At 51.7% G+C, this 18,877-nt stretch overlaps 1 protein-coding gene across 1 annotated transcript in view; it reads right to left on the bottom strand.

The window, feature by feature from the left end:
• GON4L (gon-4-like (C. elegans)) overlaps positions 1-18,877 on the bottom strand; it is a 67,341-nt gene that overhangs the window by 30,807 nt on the left and 17,657 nt on the right. The window contains exons 11-17 of the mRNA XM_015422175.1: positions 17,113-17,214; positions 13,330-13,370; positions 10,826-10,929; positions 7,645-7,837; positions 5,944-6,030; positions 3,145-3,316; positions 528-672 (exon numbers count right to left, since the gene is read on the bottom strand). Of these exons, the coding sequence (XP_015277661.1) occupies positions 528-672; positions 3,145-3,316; positions 5,944-6,030; positions 7,645-7,837; positions 10,826-10,929; positions 13,330-13,370; positions 17,113-17,214 (844 nt within the window). The remainder of the gene's footprint in view (positions 1-527; positions 673-3,144; positions 3,317-5,943; positions 6,031-7,644; positions 7,838-10,825; positions 10,930-13,329; positions 13,371-17,112; positions 17,215-18,877) is intronic.

The following is an 18,877-nucleotide window of genomic DNA, read 5'->3' as shown; positions in this document are numbered from 1 at the left end:
ATAGCTAGCAATCCAAAACACTCCAGTGGCACCTTTAAGACCAAGTTTTATTCAGGTACAAGCTCTCCCTCCTCTGCGAGGACAGATCTGCACGTTCCCTCCCCCCCAATAGCTAGCAATCCAAAACAGTCCAGTGGAGCCTGAGCGGTGGGTGTTGCCTTCTGACACACTTCCGGTGATGTCAGGGGGTGTGGCATATGCAAATAAATTATGCTAATGAGTTATGCTTATGCTAATTAGCTCCTGCACCTCTTTTTCTACAAAATGACCCCTGATAACACACATACACAAATACTCACCAAAAGAAAGAAAAGCCAATGCCTCCCCCCCCCAGCCAAAGAGGCCTCACCACATGAGTCAGGGGAAGCTGCCACTGTTACCAGGACGGACGCTCAGGATCCATCCCTTCGTAGCTGAAAACAGACCAGCTCTCTGCCTCTCCCCTGACAGCATTTGCGGCCATGCAGAAAGCCATGCGGCGTGCAGGGCACTCGGCCGGCCGCTCAGCGCCACCCTCGAGCACCTACTTGTCCTCCCCTTTGGTGAAGATGATCTTGTCGCGGGGCGTTTTGGCCTTCAGGGCGCAGATGGGCAGCAGCTGCGGGTACATGAAGACCTGCCTCGTGGCCAGGATCCAGGCAACTTGCTTCGGCAGGCATTGGACGTCTTGGGCTGCAGGAAGAGCACACGAGTGGGGGAGAGGAGGCGGAAGAAGAGGAGAGGAAGGGAAGGCGACTGTAAGGCGCTTTGAGACACGTGAGGCCTGCTGGGTGGCCTTGGGCCAGTCCCAAGTTCTCTCAGAACTCTCTCAGCCCCACCTGCCTCACAGGGTGTCTGTTGTAGGGATGGGAAGGGAAGGTGATTGTAAACCGCTTTGAGACACGTGAAGCCTGCTGGGTGGCCTCGGGCCAGTCCCAGTTCTCTCAGAACTCTCTCAGCCCCACCTCCCTCAAAAGGTGCCTGATGTGGGGAGAGGAAGGGAAGGCGATTGTAAGCCTCTTTGAGACACATGAGGCCTGCTGGGTGATCTTGGGCCAGTCCCAGTTCTCTCAGAGCTCTCTCAGCCCCACGTGCCTCATCACAAGGTGCCTGTTGAGGGGAGAAGAGTAGCAAAGAGCCAAAGTAGTACAGTGGTTAAAAGAGGCGGACTCTAATCTGGAGAGCCGAGTTTGATTCCCCACTCTGCCTCCACATGAAACCTGCTAGGTGACCCTGGGCCAGTCCCAGTTCTCTCAGAGCTCTCTCAGCCCCACCTGCCTCATCACAAGGTGCCTGTTATAGGGAGGGGAAGGGAAGGGAAGGTGAGCTGTTTTGAGACTCCTTGAGATAGAGAAAAGCGGGGTCTAAAAACCAACTCTTCTTCTACCGCTAACAGTAAGCAAATTTGGCCTTGAAGGCTGGCGGAGATCAAGCATCAGCTACTTTGGGCTCTCAGGTGGAAGAGCAGCCCCTCTGTTTCCTGCTGCCCCCCCCCCCCGACGGACACCAAACCTGAGCACTTGTGAATGGATCGAACACACACCCTTCCTCCGATTACCTTGAGCGGGCTTTGCCCTGGGAGCGATCCACTCACGTTGTGCCCCCTTTCACTGGCAGTGCAGGGTCAGATTTTGGACAACCCAACCTTTTTACCCCCCCATAGCCATCTGACACAGCACGGAGGGCACGGCCGCACAACGGCTGCCTTAAAATGGCTGCCACAGGAGGTGGAGCCAGCCACAAAATGGTTAGCCAGTTTGGTCCAGTGGTTAAGAGCGCAGACTCTAACCTGGGAGAGCCGGGTTTGATTCCCCACTCCTCCACTTGCAGCTGCTGGTGTGACCTTGGGTCAGTCACAAGTTCTCTCAGAGCTGTTCTCTCAAGGGCAGTTCTCGAAAGAGCTCTCTCAGCCCCACCTACCTCACAGGGTGTCTGTTGTGGGGAGGGGAAGGGAAAGGAGTTTGTAAGCCGCTCTGAGACTCCAAGTGAAGGGAGGGTGGAGGGAAGCAGCACGTGCTTCTCTTTTCATTTTTAGATGGTTAATTTGAAATAGACACTCTAAGTGGTTTCAGCTCCAGCCCCGTGAACTGTTTCAGCCGAAGACCTTGGAGTTTTTTCCTTTTTCTTTAAGAATTCCACAGCTGCAAATAATAATTAGCTACTTGGCCTTGAGTGGCCAGCAGGCAGCTTAATATTGGATGTCTTTCTTTAGAGCTAAGCTAACTTACTTTCCAGGCTACAGGGCCAGGGAGCATGAAACTCTGCGAATGTTGGTATGTTTGATACTCACTGCTATGGTGCAGTGATTACTTATCTTCCTTTGTAATCATCTTCAATAAACTCTGTCGAGCTTTCCGAGACTTGAACTGTGGAGCGGTGTTGTTAATGGGTGCCTCCCTTCCCTTCCCCAGAGGCGAACCAGAGACTGAAGAGGTGAGCTTTTCAAGCGCAAAGTGCTTGGAGTGTTGATAAAGAAAAACAAGTTGCTCTTTGCCAGCTTGAGACCCGGCCCAACTGGCTTTGGCAGAAGAACTGAGAGTGAAGTTCCCGGTTCACACAGTGGGGTATAAATCCAATCCCCTTTTCCTCCTCCTCTTCTTCTTCTACCCTGGCTTACCTTTAGCCACACAGTGAAGCTCCTTGCGCTGCGCTGGCAGCTGCCACCAAAGCAACGTTTTCAAGAACCTGCACAGCCAGCCAAATCTCCTTCCTGAGCAAAAGCTCCACTTGGTCCTTCCCGCTTCCTAAAAGCACTTGCTGGTGGGTGCCATGGTGCTAGGGTTGCCAAGTGGCATTCACCTCCTCCATGGGGGACTCCTGGCTGGCTCCTGGGGTGCACGCACGCACGCAAAGCACACGCCGCATGCACGTCACTAGGAAGTGACGTTATGACGCCGGGCACGCTGGGGGCGGGGCCACGACCATACAAGGGAAAACCAGTTTTCCCTTGTATGGCCGTGGCCCCGCCCCCAGCGTGCCCGGCGTCATAGCGCCACTTCCTGGTGACGCGCACGCCAGGACGGGGGTTTCCCCGCCCCCCCGGGGCGACTTGGCAGCCCTACGTGGTGCCCATGGGCGCCATATTGGGGACCTGTGCCTCAGATCAATGTGGTTCAGTGGCTAACTAGTCACACCAAGCCTCCACACATGGACCACTCTACATACCGTTCTTTTTGACGCCTTTGCGTGGGCTCCCCTCCACCTTGACGTGGGCATGGAAGTCCTCCACGAGCTGCAGGGCTTCCTTCAGGTTGCAGGGCTGGAAGGAGGTCTGGGCCTTGGGGTTGAGCGGGTGGTGGAGGAGAGCGGCGCTCTGGGCAAAGGAGTTCAGCTCGGTCTGCGGAAGAAGAAAGAAGGGCAAGAGGCTGAGAGGGAGGAGGCGGGAGGAGGCTCTTCGGACGGGGTCACGGATGCAGAGTTGGGAACTGCACCTCCAGCCCAGAAATACAGCGCACTGAGATGTGTAGTTTAGCGCGGCATCCCACTAGATTTTATGATTGCTTATTGCAAAGCCCTACAGCAAGGTGGTATGCAAGCGGTTAGATGCTCAAACAGCCGCCCTGCTTTAAAGAACACAACAAAATGAGCAAAAGCATTTAATCTGTACCAAAATTCCTTTTGTTACGCCTCTAGGAAGAGATGGTCTTTTTGACCACAGATCCTATTGTAATCTATATGGATTCATGCTGTTATGCCAATAAAGGTTTTGGTGATTGTGACTGAGGACACAACAAGAACAAGTCCTTTTGACCAAACAGAGAAGCCTGTAAAGACACGGATTATTTGGGGGAAGGAACCAGGAAGTTGTTCCTGATGGCTACGTGTCGGCTCAGTGTTGCAGGATTTGGGGTTCAACGAGCCTGGGCCTTTCTGTTTCTCTATGCTATGTAGGTTTTGCTGTAACCAACTTTGGTTTCTTGGTTCAGAAGTCCCAGAAGCCTTTGCTCTCTTGCTGGCAGCCTAGGTGTAAGAACTAAAGCCTTGCCCTGCAGATGTACCTTTGCGTGAATTCACACTTCATGGCCTTCAAAGCCTAAACATATCTGCCTAGGTCTTTTTGACGCCGCAGTTAATAAAATATATCTAGGCACAGTTTCACACCAGCAAAAGTTCATGTTAATATGGGCTGGTATTTGGCAAGTCTGGTAGATTTTTAATTGACGCCTGTTGGCTGAAAAGAGAATAAAAAGAAGAAGAAGAGAAGAAGAGATTGGATTTCTACCCTGCCCTTCACTACCCAAGGGAGTCTCAGAGCGGCTTACAGTCTCCTTTCCCTTCCCCCCCTTCCCACAACAGACACCCTGTGAGGTAGGTGGGGCTGAGAGAGCTCTGACAGAAACTGCTCTTTTTCAAGGACAGCTCTTATCAGAACTACGGCTTGCCCAAGGTCATCCAGCCAGATGCAAGTGGAGGAGTGGGGAATCAAACCCGGGTCTCCCGGATTAGAGTCCGCGCACTTAAGCACTACACCAAACTGGCTTTGGGCTTTGTTTGGGGCTGTATGGCCAACACCCCATTTAGGATTGAGTGAGGTCTTGGTCCACAGTCCAGGAATTCCTTGGTTTTTTTTCTGAAGTGTACACTATATCAGGTATTGGGATTTTTCTATATGATGTTGCAGGGGTGTCAAATGCAAGGGCCGGGGGCTGGGAGCGGCCAGTCCACGGTTATGTGGCCCGCAAGCAACTGGTGCAAGGGAGGGAACAGGAAGCTGTTCAGGGGTGAGTGGGCGGGGCCACTCCAATTGTGGAGTCCGCAGCAGTCAAACAGAACCCCTTCAACTTCAGGGGCAGCCTCACTGGTAAGCTGAGAGCCACTGCAGCTACATTCATACATCTCCACTTGGCGTGCAGCTCCGGGGATGCGGTCTTGGATGGCCTTAAGCCTCTGTGTGTGTGTGTGTGTGTGTGTGTGTGTGTGTGTGTGTGCGCGCGCGCGCGCCTGGGAGCATCTGCCCAGTGCTGCACTGCTGGGTCTCCTGTCCGCCCATGTAGATTTTCCTCTGCACCCCCCTCCCAGCTCATGGGGCCCTGCAGTGAGGACCCACCAGCTCAGAGCTTACCGGCTGCTGCCCTTTATAAAGTTTCTATCTCCGGTACTCGGCATTACGTTTTATGGCACACATGGCCCGGCCCAGCAAACTGACATTTATGTCAGATCCGGCCGTCGTAACAAATGAGTTCGACACCTCGGTGCTTATTGGGTATTGATATCGAATATATGCTATTGGGTTTTACTTGTGCATGGTTTTAGAGTTAATAAATACTTCTAGCTTAAGGCAAGTGTTCTCGTTCTGTTTCTCTCCCTCTGGAGGGCTGAGTTCCCTAGCCAGACGCCACCCACCCATAGAAAAGAACCCTAATGGCGTTGGGGATCCCTGGAAGAGGCCCGGACCCCTAGAATCCCCCTACCCTCAGCTCCCTGTCCGATCCTCATCCCCTGTACCCACCCCCCTATGAGCCTTACCCACCGACCTTGCAAATTCCTTCTGAAATCAAAAGAGAAAAGGTTCTAGCCCTCATAGAAACAGAGAAAAGCTTGGGGGCCGGGGGAGAATCACACATACGCGCGAAGTTTCTCCCAAACGTGTGCATCAAGTACCGCCTAGTCGCTTCCGACGTACGCCGACCCTGTGAATTAACTACCTCCAGAACGTCCTCTCGTTCACAGCCCTGCTCGGGTCTTGCAAACTGATTCTACTAAATGCTCCGCCGCAATTGGACGGCTGCGGCTTTCGGGCACAATGACGATTCTCCCGTGAACGCCCCACCATTAGCAATCTCTCTTGCTTTGCCTCCTTCCGGCTGCTCGGCGGCCTCCACCCCAAAGGCCGACCCCCCTTCTCCAGCCATCCGGCAAAGGAAATACACGCGCGCACACACCCCTCTGAGTAACTGGAATGAAGCACCAACGATGGGGGAGAGGAAGCGTGGCGGCAGCCCCGCTTTGATCCTCGTGCCTTACCAGGAAGAGCTCGGTGGTGCTGGCCTCAGAGCTCAGGCTGGGGGTGGAGCTGCAGAGGAGGTGGATCTGGGTCAGGAGCTGGACGTGCTGTGGACAGAAGACAGGAAAGCCATCGGGTGTGGGGGGTTTTCCCACGGGAAATCGATGTTATCTACAGGCACCCTGAGATACACCGCACCAGGACCTGACTCCACTATGTTTAACTTAAAGCTTCCAGCCCACCACATCCCTAAGGCTCAACGTTACACTTCCAGGATTTCTGGAAAGAAGACCGACAGCTCTCTGAAAAGTCTTCCAACAAAGCTCGTAAAAGACAAGAGGATCAGAATCCCAGCAGTTCCCCTGCTCCAGGGCTATTTTTGGGCAGGAACGCACAGGAACGGAGTTCCGGCTGGCTCCCAAGTTGGCTACGCCCAGCAGGAACTTATTAGCATAATAGGCCACACCCAACAGCAGGAACTCAGTAGGATTGGCTACATTAGGGGTGTGTGGCCTAACATGCAAAGGAGTTCCTGCTACAAAAAAAAGCTACAAACAAGGCAAACAGAATAAGAAGCAAAAGGTGGGTGTGGCTGGATGACCATACTTCTGGTAACATGGGGGTGAAGCCTAATGTGCTAATGAGCTGTGCTGTCAGGGGTGTGGCCTAATAGGCTAATGAGTTTCTGTGGTTGGGTGTGGCCTATTATGCTAATGAGTTCCTGCTGGGCTTCTTCTACAAAAAGAGCCCTGCCCTGCTCCCCACGAGTCCAATTTCAGTCCAAGGGACCCAAATATCATAAGTGGCAACTCTCTCATACCACCAGGACTCCTAAAAGCCACCCAACACAGTTGGACTGGCAGTAGCATCAGAACCTACTTCTGAGTCTGGTAGTACCTTAAAGACCAACACAATTTCCCAGGGTATAAATGGGGTGTAATGGGAGGGGCCCGTGGCTCAGTGGCAGAGCCTCTGCTTGGCATGCGGAAGGTCCAAAGGTTCAATCCCCGGCATCTCCAGTTGAAACGAACATGCAGTGGGTGACGGGAAAGACCCTCCGCCTGAGACCCTGGAGGGCCGCTGCCAGTCCAAGTAGACAAGGTCGACTTTGGCGGCCTGACAAGTCTGATTCAGTAGAAGGCAGCCTTCGTGTGTTCGTTAGTCAAAGCTCCCTTCGTCAGGAGAAGCCAGGTAGGCCCTCGCCATTCCGACGAAGCGAGCTCTGCCTCTCAAAAGCACATACCCTGGGAAATCCCATTGATTATTAGCCACAAGGTACAGATGGAACACTCTGTCTGGGGCAAGTGATGCTCTGCATTCTTGGTGCTTGGGGGGGGGGGGAACAGTGGGAGGGGCTTCTGATGTTTTTGTCCCCGCTGGTGGACCTCCTGATGGCACCTGGGTTTTGGCCACTGTGTGACCCAGAGCGTTGGGTTGGATGGGCCTTGGGCCTGATCCAACATGGCTTCGCTGATGTTCTACATAATCACCTACTGCCTGGTGCTTTTAAGGGGAGATGCTGAAGACTGAACCTGGGGACCCCCCCCCCATGCAAAGCAGAGGCTCTTCTACAGAGCCACGGCCCCTCCCCCCAGAGGTCTGCTCATTGCCAGCGACGCCCCCTGAACACCCAGATGCTGCCAGTGCTCAAGAAGCACAAGGCGGTGTGGGCACAAAGCAAATGGGACCTGCCTGGCAGGTCACTGCTCCCAGGGGCTAACCTGCTGCATCTGATGCTGGAGTTTCTTCCTCTGCCGGGCGTCCAGGGTCAGGACAGGAGGCTTCTTGCATGGCGGCTTTGGAGTCTCCACCTCCAGGGGCGGCTTGATGACCGACTTCTTCATGCGCAGCTGCTCCAGCTGTTCCTTCACCGTCCGGTGCTGTTTCAGCAGGTTGGCCAGGGGCTCTTCAAACCTACAGCGGGACCAAGGGGTGAGGTGCATCAAAGGTCGCAAATGCAGCCAAAGTAACTATTTTAAGGCTAAGGACATGTTTGGGGTTAATGCCACTCCCAAACTAGCCAGGCTTTTTTGGAAGGGAGCGCAGCTGAACTTACGAAACAGCCTCGTGGGAGAGTTTAACATAAGAACATCAGAAGAGCCCTGCTGGGTCAGAACAGTGAGGGTCCATCTAGTCCAGCATCCTGTCTCACACAGTGGCCTCAGCTAGTTCCTCTGGAGGGCCAACAACAGGGCAGAGAGGCCGAGGCCTTCCCCTCACAAGAACATCAGAAGAGCCCTGCTGGATCAGACCAGTGGTCCACCTAGTCCAACATCCTGTCTCACACAGTGGCCTCAGCCAGTTCCTCTGGAGGGCCAACAACAGGGCACAAAGGCTGAGGCCTTCCCCTCATAAGAACATCGGAAGAGCCCTGCTGGATCAGACCAGTGAGGGTCCATATAGCCCAGCATCCCGTCTCACACAGGGGCCTCAAACAGTTCCTCTGGACGGAGGGCCAGCAACAGGGCAGAGAGACCCAAGCTTTCCCCTCATAAGAATATAAGAAGAGCCCTTGCTGGATCAGACCAGTGAGGCTCCATCTAGTCCAGCACCCCATCTCACACAGTGGCCTCAAGCAGTTCCTCTGGAGGGCAAACAACAGGGCAGAGAGGCCGAGGCCTTCCCCTCATAAGAACATCAGAAGAGTCCTGCTGGATCAGACCAGTGAGGGTCCATCTAGCCCAGCATCCCGCCTTGCACAGTGGCCTCAACCAGTTCCTCCGGAGGGCCAACAACAGGGCAGAGAGGCCGAGGCCTTCCCCTCATAAGAACATCAGAAGAGTCCTGCTGGATCAGACCAGTGAGGGTCCATCTAGCCCAGCATCCCGCCTTGCACAGTGGCCTCAACCAGTTCCTCTGGAGGGCCAGCAACAGGGAAGAGAGGCCAGCGTGGGATAGTGGTTAAGAGCGGTGGGTTTGATTCCCCATTCCTTCTCTCCATAAAGCCTGCAGGGTGACCTTGGGCCAGTCCCAGTTCCTCTCAGCAGTCTCTCAGCCCCACCTGCCTCACAAGGTGCCTGTTGTGGGGAGAGGAAAGGAAGGCGACTGTAAGCCACTTTGAGACTCCTTACGGTAGAGAAAAGCGGGGTATAAAAACTCTTCTTCCTCTTCTCTTCTTCGTAGAGGCTGAGGCCTTCCCTTGCTGTTACCTCCTAGCACTGGGATTCAGAGGTTTAGTGCCTCTGTACATGGAGGTTCCCCACAGCTCCCCATGGCTAGCAGCCGCTGATAGACCTCTCCTCCATAAACCTGTCTAATCCCTTTAGAACGCTGTCTGTTACTGTGGCCATCACTACATCCTCTGGCAGCAAATTCCATATTTTAATCACTCTCTATGTAAAGTAGTATTTCCTTTTGTTTGTCCTGAACCTACTGCCCATCAGCTTCATTGGAGGCCCTCGAGTGTTAGCATTTTGGGAGAGGGAGGAAAATTTCTCTGTGTCAACTTTCTCCACCCCGAGCATAATTTTTATAAAACTCTCACGTGTCGTCTCTACTAAACCGAAAAGTCCCAGGCTCTTCAGCCTTTCCTCAGAGGGAAGGTGCTCCAACCCCCTCACCATCTCGGTTATTCTCTTCTGTTTCCCTCCTCCCTGCTTCTGGAGGAATCAGGAGCTGAGCCTGGGATGACGCCTGCAACCCACATCTACTCCCACTGAGAACGACTTGCCTGCGCCCAGCGAGCCTGTAACTAAGGCAAGCTTCAACCCAGGAACGTGACTCTCACAGCTCATGCCACTCGGTTCAGAAACACAGGGGACCCGGGAGGTGGCTGGGTAGGCGTGTGCATCTTTGAGCACCTCTCTCTTTCTCACACACACACCCTCCTACGCCCCACCCAACCGTGCAAGGGATGCCAAGACCATGTGTACTGCTGCACCAGTCCTGTAGCTGAGCAGAGATGCTCTTGCCCGTCCCCTCCAGTACTGCTCAAGCTAAAGAGGACAGTCAAGGCCCAGCGGTTCCTCTGTCTCCCTTCCCAAACAGAGTCAGCAACCCCTTCAGCCTGTCTGCCCCACAAAACAAGGAGACACGCCCTGTGCCATCGCAGCTCTGGCAGGAAAGTTAGAGGCTTGCTCACCAGAAGAACAGTGATTGGACTAGACACTCTCACCTGACACTGATTGGACTGGACACTCACGCCTGACACTGATTGGACTAGACACTCTCACTCCCACCGCTGCCACCACCTTCAGACTGGGACAAAAGGACTCAGAGATCTCAATTCCTACTCCTATCTGACAAAGGGAGCATTGACTCTGGAAAGTTTATATCCTAAAAACCTTGTTAGTTTTTATTATGGCAAGGTTTCCTTGCCTCTGTAAGCCGCCCTGAGCCCATTGGGGAGGGCGGGGTACAAATACGAAAAATAAATAAATTAATTAATATGGTGCTAGAAGAAGTGAGCAGTGTTTCATGAAAGCCCCTACCCTGCCACAAATTTGTTTAGTCTCGAAGGTGCTACTGGACTCTTGCTCTTTTCTACTGCTACAGGCAGACTAACACGACTACGCAGCTTGATCTATCTGAAGAAGTGAGCAGTGTCTCACGAAAGCTCCTGCCCAGCCACAAATTCTGTTAGTCTTTAAGGCGCTACTGGACTCTTGCTCTCTTCTACTGCTGTAGACAGACTAGCACGGCCACCCATCTTTTTATTTTATTTTATTTATTGCATTTTTACCCCGCCCTCCCCGCGAACGGGCTCTTGATCTTTTCCCTGTTGGTGTCTCCATTACGGAGCCCCTGCGTAAAGCAGATGGTTCCAGGGGCTAGCCGGACGATGCAGAAAGGGTTCCCAGAAAGCAGAAAGCAAACCAAATGCGGGGCCGGCAATGAACAAGACCCTTATCACATGACAACAAGAGAGCGAGGTCAGGCCCACAAGACAAAGAGGAGTCCTACCTGAGCACCTGGGGAGTGTTAAAAGTCGGCCGGGCCTCTGCAGCACTGTCTTCATCCTCCGGCCCTTCGTCCTCCACGTTGGAGAAACCCATCTCGTCCTGGAACTGAGTGGAGACGCAGGGCATCGGGGTGAGCGAGGCAACCCCAGGGGGAAAACAAAGAATTTCAACTGCTGATCATGGTCAAGAGAGACTCTGCATCCAAAGCTGAGGAGGACTGGTGCCACACGGGAAATTCAGCCTGTGTGACTTAAGCTTCCAGGATTAACAGGGTTTTTTAGCACCTTGCGCAGCCTGCATGAAATCTCAAGTATACAAATCCGTATCGCAAGGAAGGTACTTCTCGGTTGCGGCACCTTGACTTTGGCTTTTCTTCCCTACAGAAGCCCTTCTGGGACCCGTAGTTTCAGGCACCATGTAACCCCCTTTTTATTTTCCCTGCGGTTTGGTTGATTTTACAATTTGTCTGCTTCCAAAAAAAAAAAGTTTTATTCAAGGTATACACACACGGAAGCTCATACCCTGAATAAAATTTTGTTGGTCTTAAAGGGGTCACTGGACTCAAATTTTGCTCTGCTGCGTCAGATCAACATGGCTACCCCCACCTCAATCACCCTTAATAATGTGCATGTTAAGTACTGTGACCCTAGGAATGAAGGTCCTCCAAAACATCCTATCGGTTAACAGCCCCTTGCTCAGGTCTTGCAAACTGAGGGCCGTGGGCTTCTTTGGCTGAGTCCATCCATCTCCTGTTGGGTCTTCCCTCTTATCCTGCTGCCTTCCACTTTCCCTAGCGTTACTGTCTTTTCCAGCGAGTCTTGTCTTCTCATAGTATGACCGAAGTACAATAGCCAGAATTTGTTATATAGGTCGTTTTAGGTATTTGCTACTTTATGGATTTATATTCTGTTAGAAAACAGCAGAAAAACGCCCAGGGAAGTCCATCAAAGATTATATACCCTTGAAATGTCTGAGGATAGGATATATTGAATAAGTATTTAAATAACAAATAAAACTTCTATAATGAGTTGGTGGTCCACAACCCAAAACAAATACAGCGTTCCCAAATATGACTGTATGTGCTCATGGCATATCATACATCAACACTGAGATACAAATAAACATCACAGTAATTGCACTCAAAGGGAACTGTATTTCCTCCACCACCACCAGGTTAATGAAAGTGTGGAGAAACCCACCCACCCCCTTCTGAGTTTTTAAAGTGTTCCTGGGGTTTTTTTCTCTTCTCTCTAGAAGGGCAGAAGGTTATGTCATAGTTATGTAATGTAGTTATGTAAATAGATTGTCTTGCAAAGGAACTGAGGGATTTGGTGTTCGGAATCTCCAGGTCACGCCTGGAGATCTCCCAGAATCCCTGCAAAGAGGGCTCCCAGGATGCACCTGGGTGTCCCCAGGGTCCACGGGTGACCTGGGCGGACCAGGTCAAAGGGGGTGGAGAGTGATGTAGAATGGGTGGAGCCAGGGGTTTAATGCTTGCTCCCAGGAGGGAGGGAGGGAGGGTCTCTCTTTACACTTGGTGCTGATCTGTGGGGAAAGGACAGACAGCTGAGCTCTGATCTACACGCCAGGAGCATGTGGCCTGGCCTGCTGGCTGCAGAGAGCCTAGGTCATGGAACATCTTAAGAACCTTTTGTAACTTCCTAAACTTGAAACTGCCTACTCTGTTTCAACATCTAGTAGAGTAAGTTTAGAACCAGAGAAAGAAGGATGCAATTATGACCAACTTTTATTTGTCTTTCTGGCTGCTGATCTGGTGCTGTGCTAAAAGTATGCTTGCAGCCTTTTTCTCTTTTTAATAAATATTTTACTTTTTGAAGCTGGTAGTGTTCTCTGGACCACATAGTCCCCCCAACCGCCTTAGACCACGCTACTGTAAGAGGAGAGTCCCAGGACGGGGGAAGGCAAGCAGTCAAGGCACCCGTTGCCAATCCTCCAGGGGATCCCCAAAGAAGGAATTTGGTCCCTGTGTTAAGCAGGAGGCCAGAGGCAGAGCCTCAGTTTGAGAAGGGGTGAGAAGGGGTGTCGGGAGTCTGTCCTTCCTGGCAGGAAGACCCCAAAAGGACAGTGGTGGCAGCAATACCCTAGTAGGAAGAAGTGGAATAGCACCCTCCAGGAATTGGCACAGGCCAAGGAGGGGGCTGGAGCTGTGGTGGCTCAAGTGGTTAAGACGCTGAACTGCAGGCTGTGGAAGGTCGGTAGTTCAGCATACAGCGTTCCGTGCGCCTTGGTGTTTAGTCATGCTGGCCACATGACCACGGAAACGTCTTCAGACAGCGCTGGCTCTTCGGCTTTGAAACGGAGATGAGCACCGCAACCCTAGAGTCGGATTCGACTGGCTTTCGAGCAAGGGAACCTTTACCTTTTTAAGGAGGGGGCTGGCAGAACAGGGTCTGTAAGTCAGAACAGGCCCGTTCCGCCACAGAAAGTATTTCGGGGATAACACCTTTCGTGAAGTTATTTTGCAAGCCTGACTTGGAGCCTTACCGTCTCAAACAGCTCTTCCATCAGCTCGTTCACCTCTTTCTCTGCAAGACACAAAACAGGCACGATTCTCAACGGGACCATTCAGCTTGGCGGAAGGCGGAAGGCTCCATCAGACATCAGTGGGGCATCAGAGCCACGCGAGTCGCAAAGCAGATAAGGAAAAACTCACACGTAGGACACAGTCTTGAGACCGAGGCCCTTGGACTAATGGAACATACTTCTTGAAGACACCCGGCATAAGACTGCTCCAGTAGTATTGACCAGGCTTTCAGTGGCATTTCAGTTTGCCTCCTGCCCCTCCTTGAATTATTTTTTATGGCTCTGCTTTGCTTTTTTAAAAATTTATCGAGCTAAGTGCCTAAATTGGGGGGGGTGCCTTTTGGAAATCTCCCTCCAGGATTCTTTTGTTGGAATAAGCAAAGTGTAGTGTAGGGGAAAAGAAGAAAAGAACCCTGCAGGGGGGGTCAACAAAAGGAAAGGCCAGTTAGATAGAACAAGGGGTGGACCCGTGATACTCGCAGGACGGAGGCAGAGGAAGCAGCAGGAAAAGGTAAGTACCCCCCCATCCCGCTGTTTCCCCGTGTCCTCCACCCCCTTGCCTTCCCCCCCTTGCCTCTCCCCTCCCGGCTCCTCGCCGTCCCCCCCGCCCCCGCTTTTCCCCGGCCGCCCACCCTCGCCGCTCTGGGCCCCCCTCCCTGCTCCCCGCTTCCCTCCCAAGCGGCGGAGGCTTTTTCTCCTCCCCTCCCCCCCGGCCCCGAGCCGAGGGCCCCCCCTCCCGGCTCGCCGCTTCCCTTCCAAGCGGCGGCGGCGGCAGCCTCAGTCGCAGAGCGTTCCCTGCGCATGCGCAGGGGACGCTCTGTGAGTTTCGGGGGGATTTAAACATCCCCCCGATTCTTTTTTCAACATTTAGGATTTTTGTGCACACGTGGGGACTGCCCCACGTGTGCACAAACCTCTCCCTGCCCCCCAAGTGCCCCCGAAGTGCGGATTTAGATATCCGCACAGAGGGGGCCACTTCACTATTAGATATATAGATACTGAGCTCAGCCCCTTCTTTCCTCTTAAATGTCGTTCCTTGTCCGTCTCCGGTTTGCCACTCTTAGGGCAAGACCCGGCTTCTTCTCAGAAGTGCCACAACTCTCCATCTCTCAGCCAGTGATGTAGCCAGGACCCTGTCTCTGCCTCTTCTCTTTACTATCAAAGTACGTTAGTCCCCAAATAAAGCTTTATCTGCACTTGGATCAGTCTGAGCACCTCTGCTGCGTTAATCACTCAGCCAACGTCTTTAAACTCTTGAGGGCTTCAGCAGGTTGATATCTCCATCTCTCTGTGTGCTTTTTTCCTCTCCTCTTACTAATTCTCCACTGCTCTCAACATTCTCCACCTCCTTGGGGAACGCTCAGTCCTCGTCAGGTGAGGTTTTTTCCTTTCAGTTAATTACCAGAGTCATTTCTCTTCCTACCAGGGGATTCCTCCAAGAATGTAACAAATCCCTACCTGGTTTGTGGTTGGCTCCTAATATACGGCTTTCATTATCCTCACAGGAGTCCAAACCCATCTATTATTAGATCGAGCGATGAGTCATTATTCTGTTCTTATTGTATGCCTCCCTGTTTTAATTATTTGGATTTTATGGACCTCTTAATCATTGTAAGACGCTTCAAAAATTCCAAGGGTTAGTAGGTAGAATATACAGCTCTTAAACAAATGACCAGTTCAAGAGCTCTCCAAATGATATCAGGACAATTGCTTTCCCTCAGCCTAGACGACATCATTAGGTTGCTGAAAGAATAAAATGGGCTAGGATTGCCAACCTCCAGGCATGGCCTGGAGATCCCCCAGAATTACAACTGAGCTCCAGTAAATGGGATAGAGTTGCCAACCTCTAGGTGAGGCCTGGAGATCTCCCAGAATTACAACTGGTCTCCAGGCAACCACAATCAGTTACCCTGGAGAAAATGACTGCTTTGGAGGGTGAGCTCTATGGCATTATTTCCCTTGCCCTCCCAAGACTCTACTGCCAAATCTCCAGGAATTTCCTAGCCTGGAGTTGGCAACTCTGGGGAGCAGGACCTTATACAATGAGCTTCTTAGGAGTGGGATAAAAATCTAACAAGCAGGTAAAATTAAATAAACCACAGAGCTTCCCTGTTTGAATCTTTTCCCCCACAGCTGCTAATCTGATCGAAATTATTCATGGCTTCACAGTTCTCTGCAACGGTGTTCACTTAATGTGAACAGAGATACCACTTGGGCTGTAAGAAGAACACTCTTATCTGCACCCTGAATAATTTATACAATTCAGGCTGTGTGGCACTCTTTGATCTGCTTAATCCTGTGCTTTTCCTGCTCGTAAAACTGGTAAGTGCCTGTGATTTGTCACGGCAGTCGATTCTTAACAAAAACAGACGGGATGATTACTGTGTTTATCATCTCTCTGAGCAGCCTAAACAAATACAAGACAGTATTTTAAAAAATAAGGGGGGGAAACCAGGAATATTAAGGACAACAGAACCCCTGCTTGCAGGCATACAAACTGTTGCAATCTAATTGTGAAGTGATTTTTGGGGGGGGGGGGGGGTTGTTAAAAAAAATGCTACTTGGCTTGAATTTTTTGCAGGCAAGGGAGAACAAGTGGGATGGAGCAGCTAGACCAGAGGTGTCAAACTCATTTGTCGATGTTGGAAATATGTGTGTTGCGAGGTCTAAATTCAGTCATTATGGGGTTAATGTGTTTACCTTGTGTGCTATTGTTTAGACTGACCTGGAAGGGAACCTGGCACAGAGCCAATGGGAAGAAAGCCCGGGAAACTGGAGCCTACTTACTAACAATCATTGGTTAATGCATTCAGGTGATTTCCTTCTAGGGGTCAAGAAGAAAGAAGAATCTCCATTACTATCTGTGTCTTTCTGCTGTTGCAAGCATGTAGCCTTAACTGTTTATTGCTTCGTAGATCTTACACAGACAGAAAATGCCTCCTCTCCAGTGAACAAAGATCCATTGCAAGCTCTGAATATCTAAGCACCTTCACCAAATTTCCCAACAGTTACAAGGACCGGATCTGACATAAATGTCACTCTGTCAGACCGGGCCACGTGTGCCATAAAAATGTAATGCCGGGTACTGGAGACATAAATTTTATACGGGACACAGGCAAACCCAAATAACAATTTTTTTTTTACTCAAAATGCAAACATGCTTAAAACGTTAACACTCTTACAGCATTTCCTTGCAGCATCTCCCTGATGCCCACCCTCCCACTTCTGCCGCCCATTAACGCATCAGCACTGGGACAGTATACAGGGACAAAATGCACAACCTCTGTCTTCTGGCAATAAAGGTCATGATCAGTTGCTTGTGGGCTGGATAAGAGCCCTGGATGGGCTGGTTCCGGCCCACGGGCCATACATTTGACACCCCAGAGCTAGACTCTCAAACAAGGATGCAAGCTCAAATCTCCAGTCTTGCCATGAAACTGATTAGGCAACCTTGGACCAGTCACTTTTTAGCTAGCCTACCTCACAGGGCCATTGTGGGTCTACATCGAGGAAGGGAGGGACATGTACGTCATCCTGAACTACATGGAGGATAGACGAGGTAAACATGCACTAGACAGGTAAAGGTATGTCAATAATCTTGGCCTCTGGTGTCAAGGACCTCAGATTTCGTCTAGGGCACTGACTGCCTTCCCTCCTCCATGCTGCAGAAAGAAATCCGGGTTTTTATTTCGTTTTACGCACAGCCACAAAACGGTCACGACAAGCAGCAGCTGGGAAACGTACTTGTAATTCTCACGGCCCGGTCATTGCGGAAATCCTCCGTGTCCGGCTCGTCCAGGTCCTCCAGGAAGTTGTACTCGGGGTCGTCGTCGTCATCGGCCTCATCTGTGAGATAAAAACAAACAAACAAACATCCTTAACCGGGGCTAAAGGAGAAGCTTCCTCCCCGTCCCTCCATGCCCTCGTCCCGCTGGGTCTGTGAGCAGAAGACAGACTTCTCAGGGGAAGGAAAAGGCGGTGGGCCAAGCAGGGCACAAGATCATCCTCGAGCGGCCCAAGCTAGCCCAGCCTCCTCAGACCTTGGAAGCTAAGCAGGGTCGGCCCTGGTTGGCACTTGGACGGGAGACCACCAAAGAAGTCTCCTATGCAGAGGGAGGCAACGGCACACCTCTGTTCTGTCTCTGGCCTTGAAAACCCTACAGGACCTCCTGATGGCCCCTGGTATTTTTGGCCACTGTGTGACACAGAGTGTTGGACTGGATGGGCCTTTGGCCCAATCCAACATTGGCTTCTCTCAGGGCTATTTTTGGGCTGGAACGCACAGGCACGGAGTTCCGGCTGGCTCCCGAGTTGGCCACGCCCAGCAGGAACTCATTAGCATAATAGGCCACACCCAACAGCAGAAACTCATTAGGATTGGCTACATTAGGGATGTGTGGCCTAACATGCAAAGGAGTTCCTGCTACAAAAAAAGCCCTGGGTTTTGACAACAAACAAGGTAAACAGAATAAGAAGGGAAAGGTGGGTGTGGCTGGATGACCACACTTCTGGTAACATGGGGGTGCAGCCTAATGTGGTAATGAGCAGAGCTGTCAGGGTGTGGCCTAATATGCTAATGGATTTTGCTATTGGGTGTGGCCTATTATGCTAATGAGTTCCTGATGGGCTTTTTCTACAAAAAGAGCCCTGGAAGCCTTCTCTTATGTTCCTATGTTCATTCAGCTGCAACTTGACGTCACTGTCCATCCATCCATGTGATTTCAACAGGCTGAAGCAGCCTGAACAACCCAGGTTAGCCAGAGCTTGTCGGAGCTCAGAAACTAAGCAGGGTTGAACCTGGTTTGTACTGGGATGGGAGACCACCGAGGAAGGCCAGGGTTGCTGGGCAGAGGCGGGCAATGGCAAACCGCCTCTGAACGTCTCCTGCCTTGGAGACCCCATTTAAAGGTAAAGGTTTCCCCCACTCGAAAGCCAGTCGAATATGACTCTAGGGGGTGGTGCTTATCTCCATTTCCAAGCCAAAGAGCCAGCGCTGTCCGAAGACATTTCCGTGGTCATGTGGCCGGCATGACTAAACGCTGAGGTGCACGGAATGCTGTTACCTTCCCACTGAAGCCGTACCGATCTATCTACGCCAGTTTGGTGTAGTGGTTAAGTGCGCGGACTCTAATCTGGGAGAACCGGGTTTGCTTCCCCACTCCTCCACTCGCACCTGCTGGATGACCTTGGGCAAGCCATAAGTTCTGACAAGAGCTGTCCTTGAAAAAGAACAGTTTGTGTCAGAGCTCTCTCAGCCCCACCTGCCTCACAGGGTGTCTGTTGTGGGGAGGGGAGGGGAAAGGAGTCTGTAAGCCGCTCTGAGACACCTTTGGGAAGTGAAGGGCGGGGTATAAATCCAATCTCTTCTCCTCCTCCTCCTCTTCTTCTTCTTCTACTTGCAATCTCTTGCTTTTAGACTGCTAGGCTGGCAGGAGCTGGTGCTTGATACGGGGGCTCACTGTGTCATGCGGCACTTGGGTCTCGAACGGCCAAACTACAGACCTTCCAG

This window comes from Gekko japonicus, unplaced genomic scaffold, assembly GCF_001447785.1.
Source record: "Gekko japonicus isolate JY-2015 unplaced genomic scaffold, Gekko_japonicus_V1.1 scaffold1009, whole genome shotgun sequence".
NCBI lineage: Eukaryota > Metazoa > Chordata > Lepidosauria > Squamata > Gekkonidae > Gekko > Gekko japonicus.
This window is presented reverse-complemented; position numbering and strand designations above follow the sequence as displayed.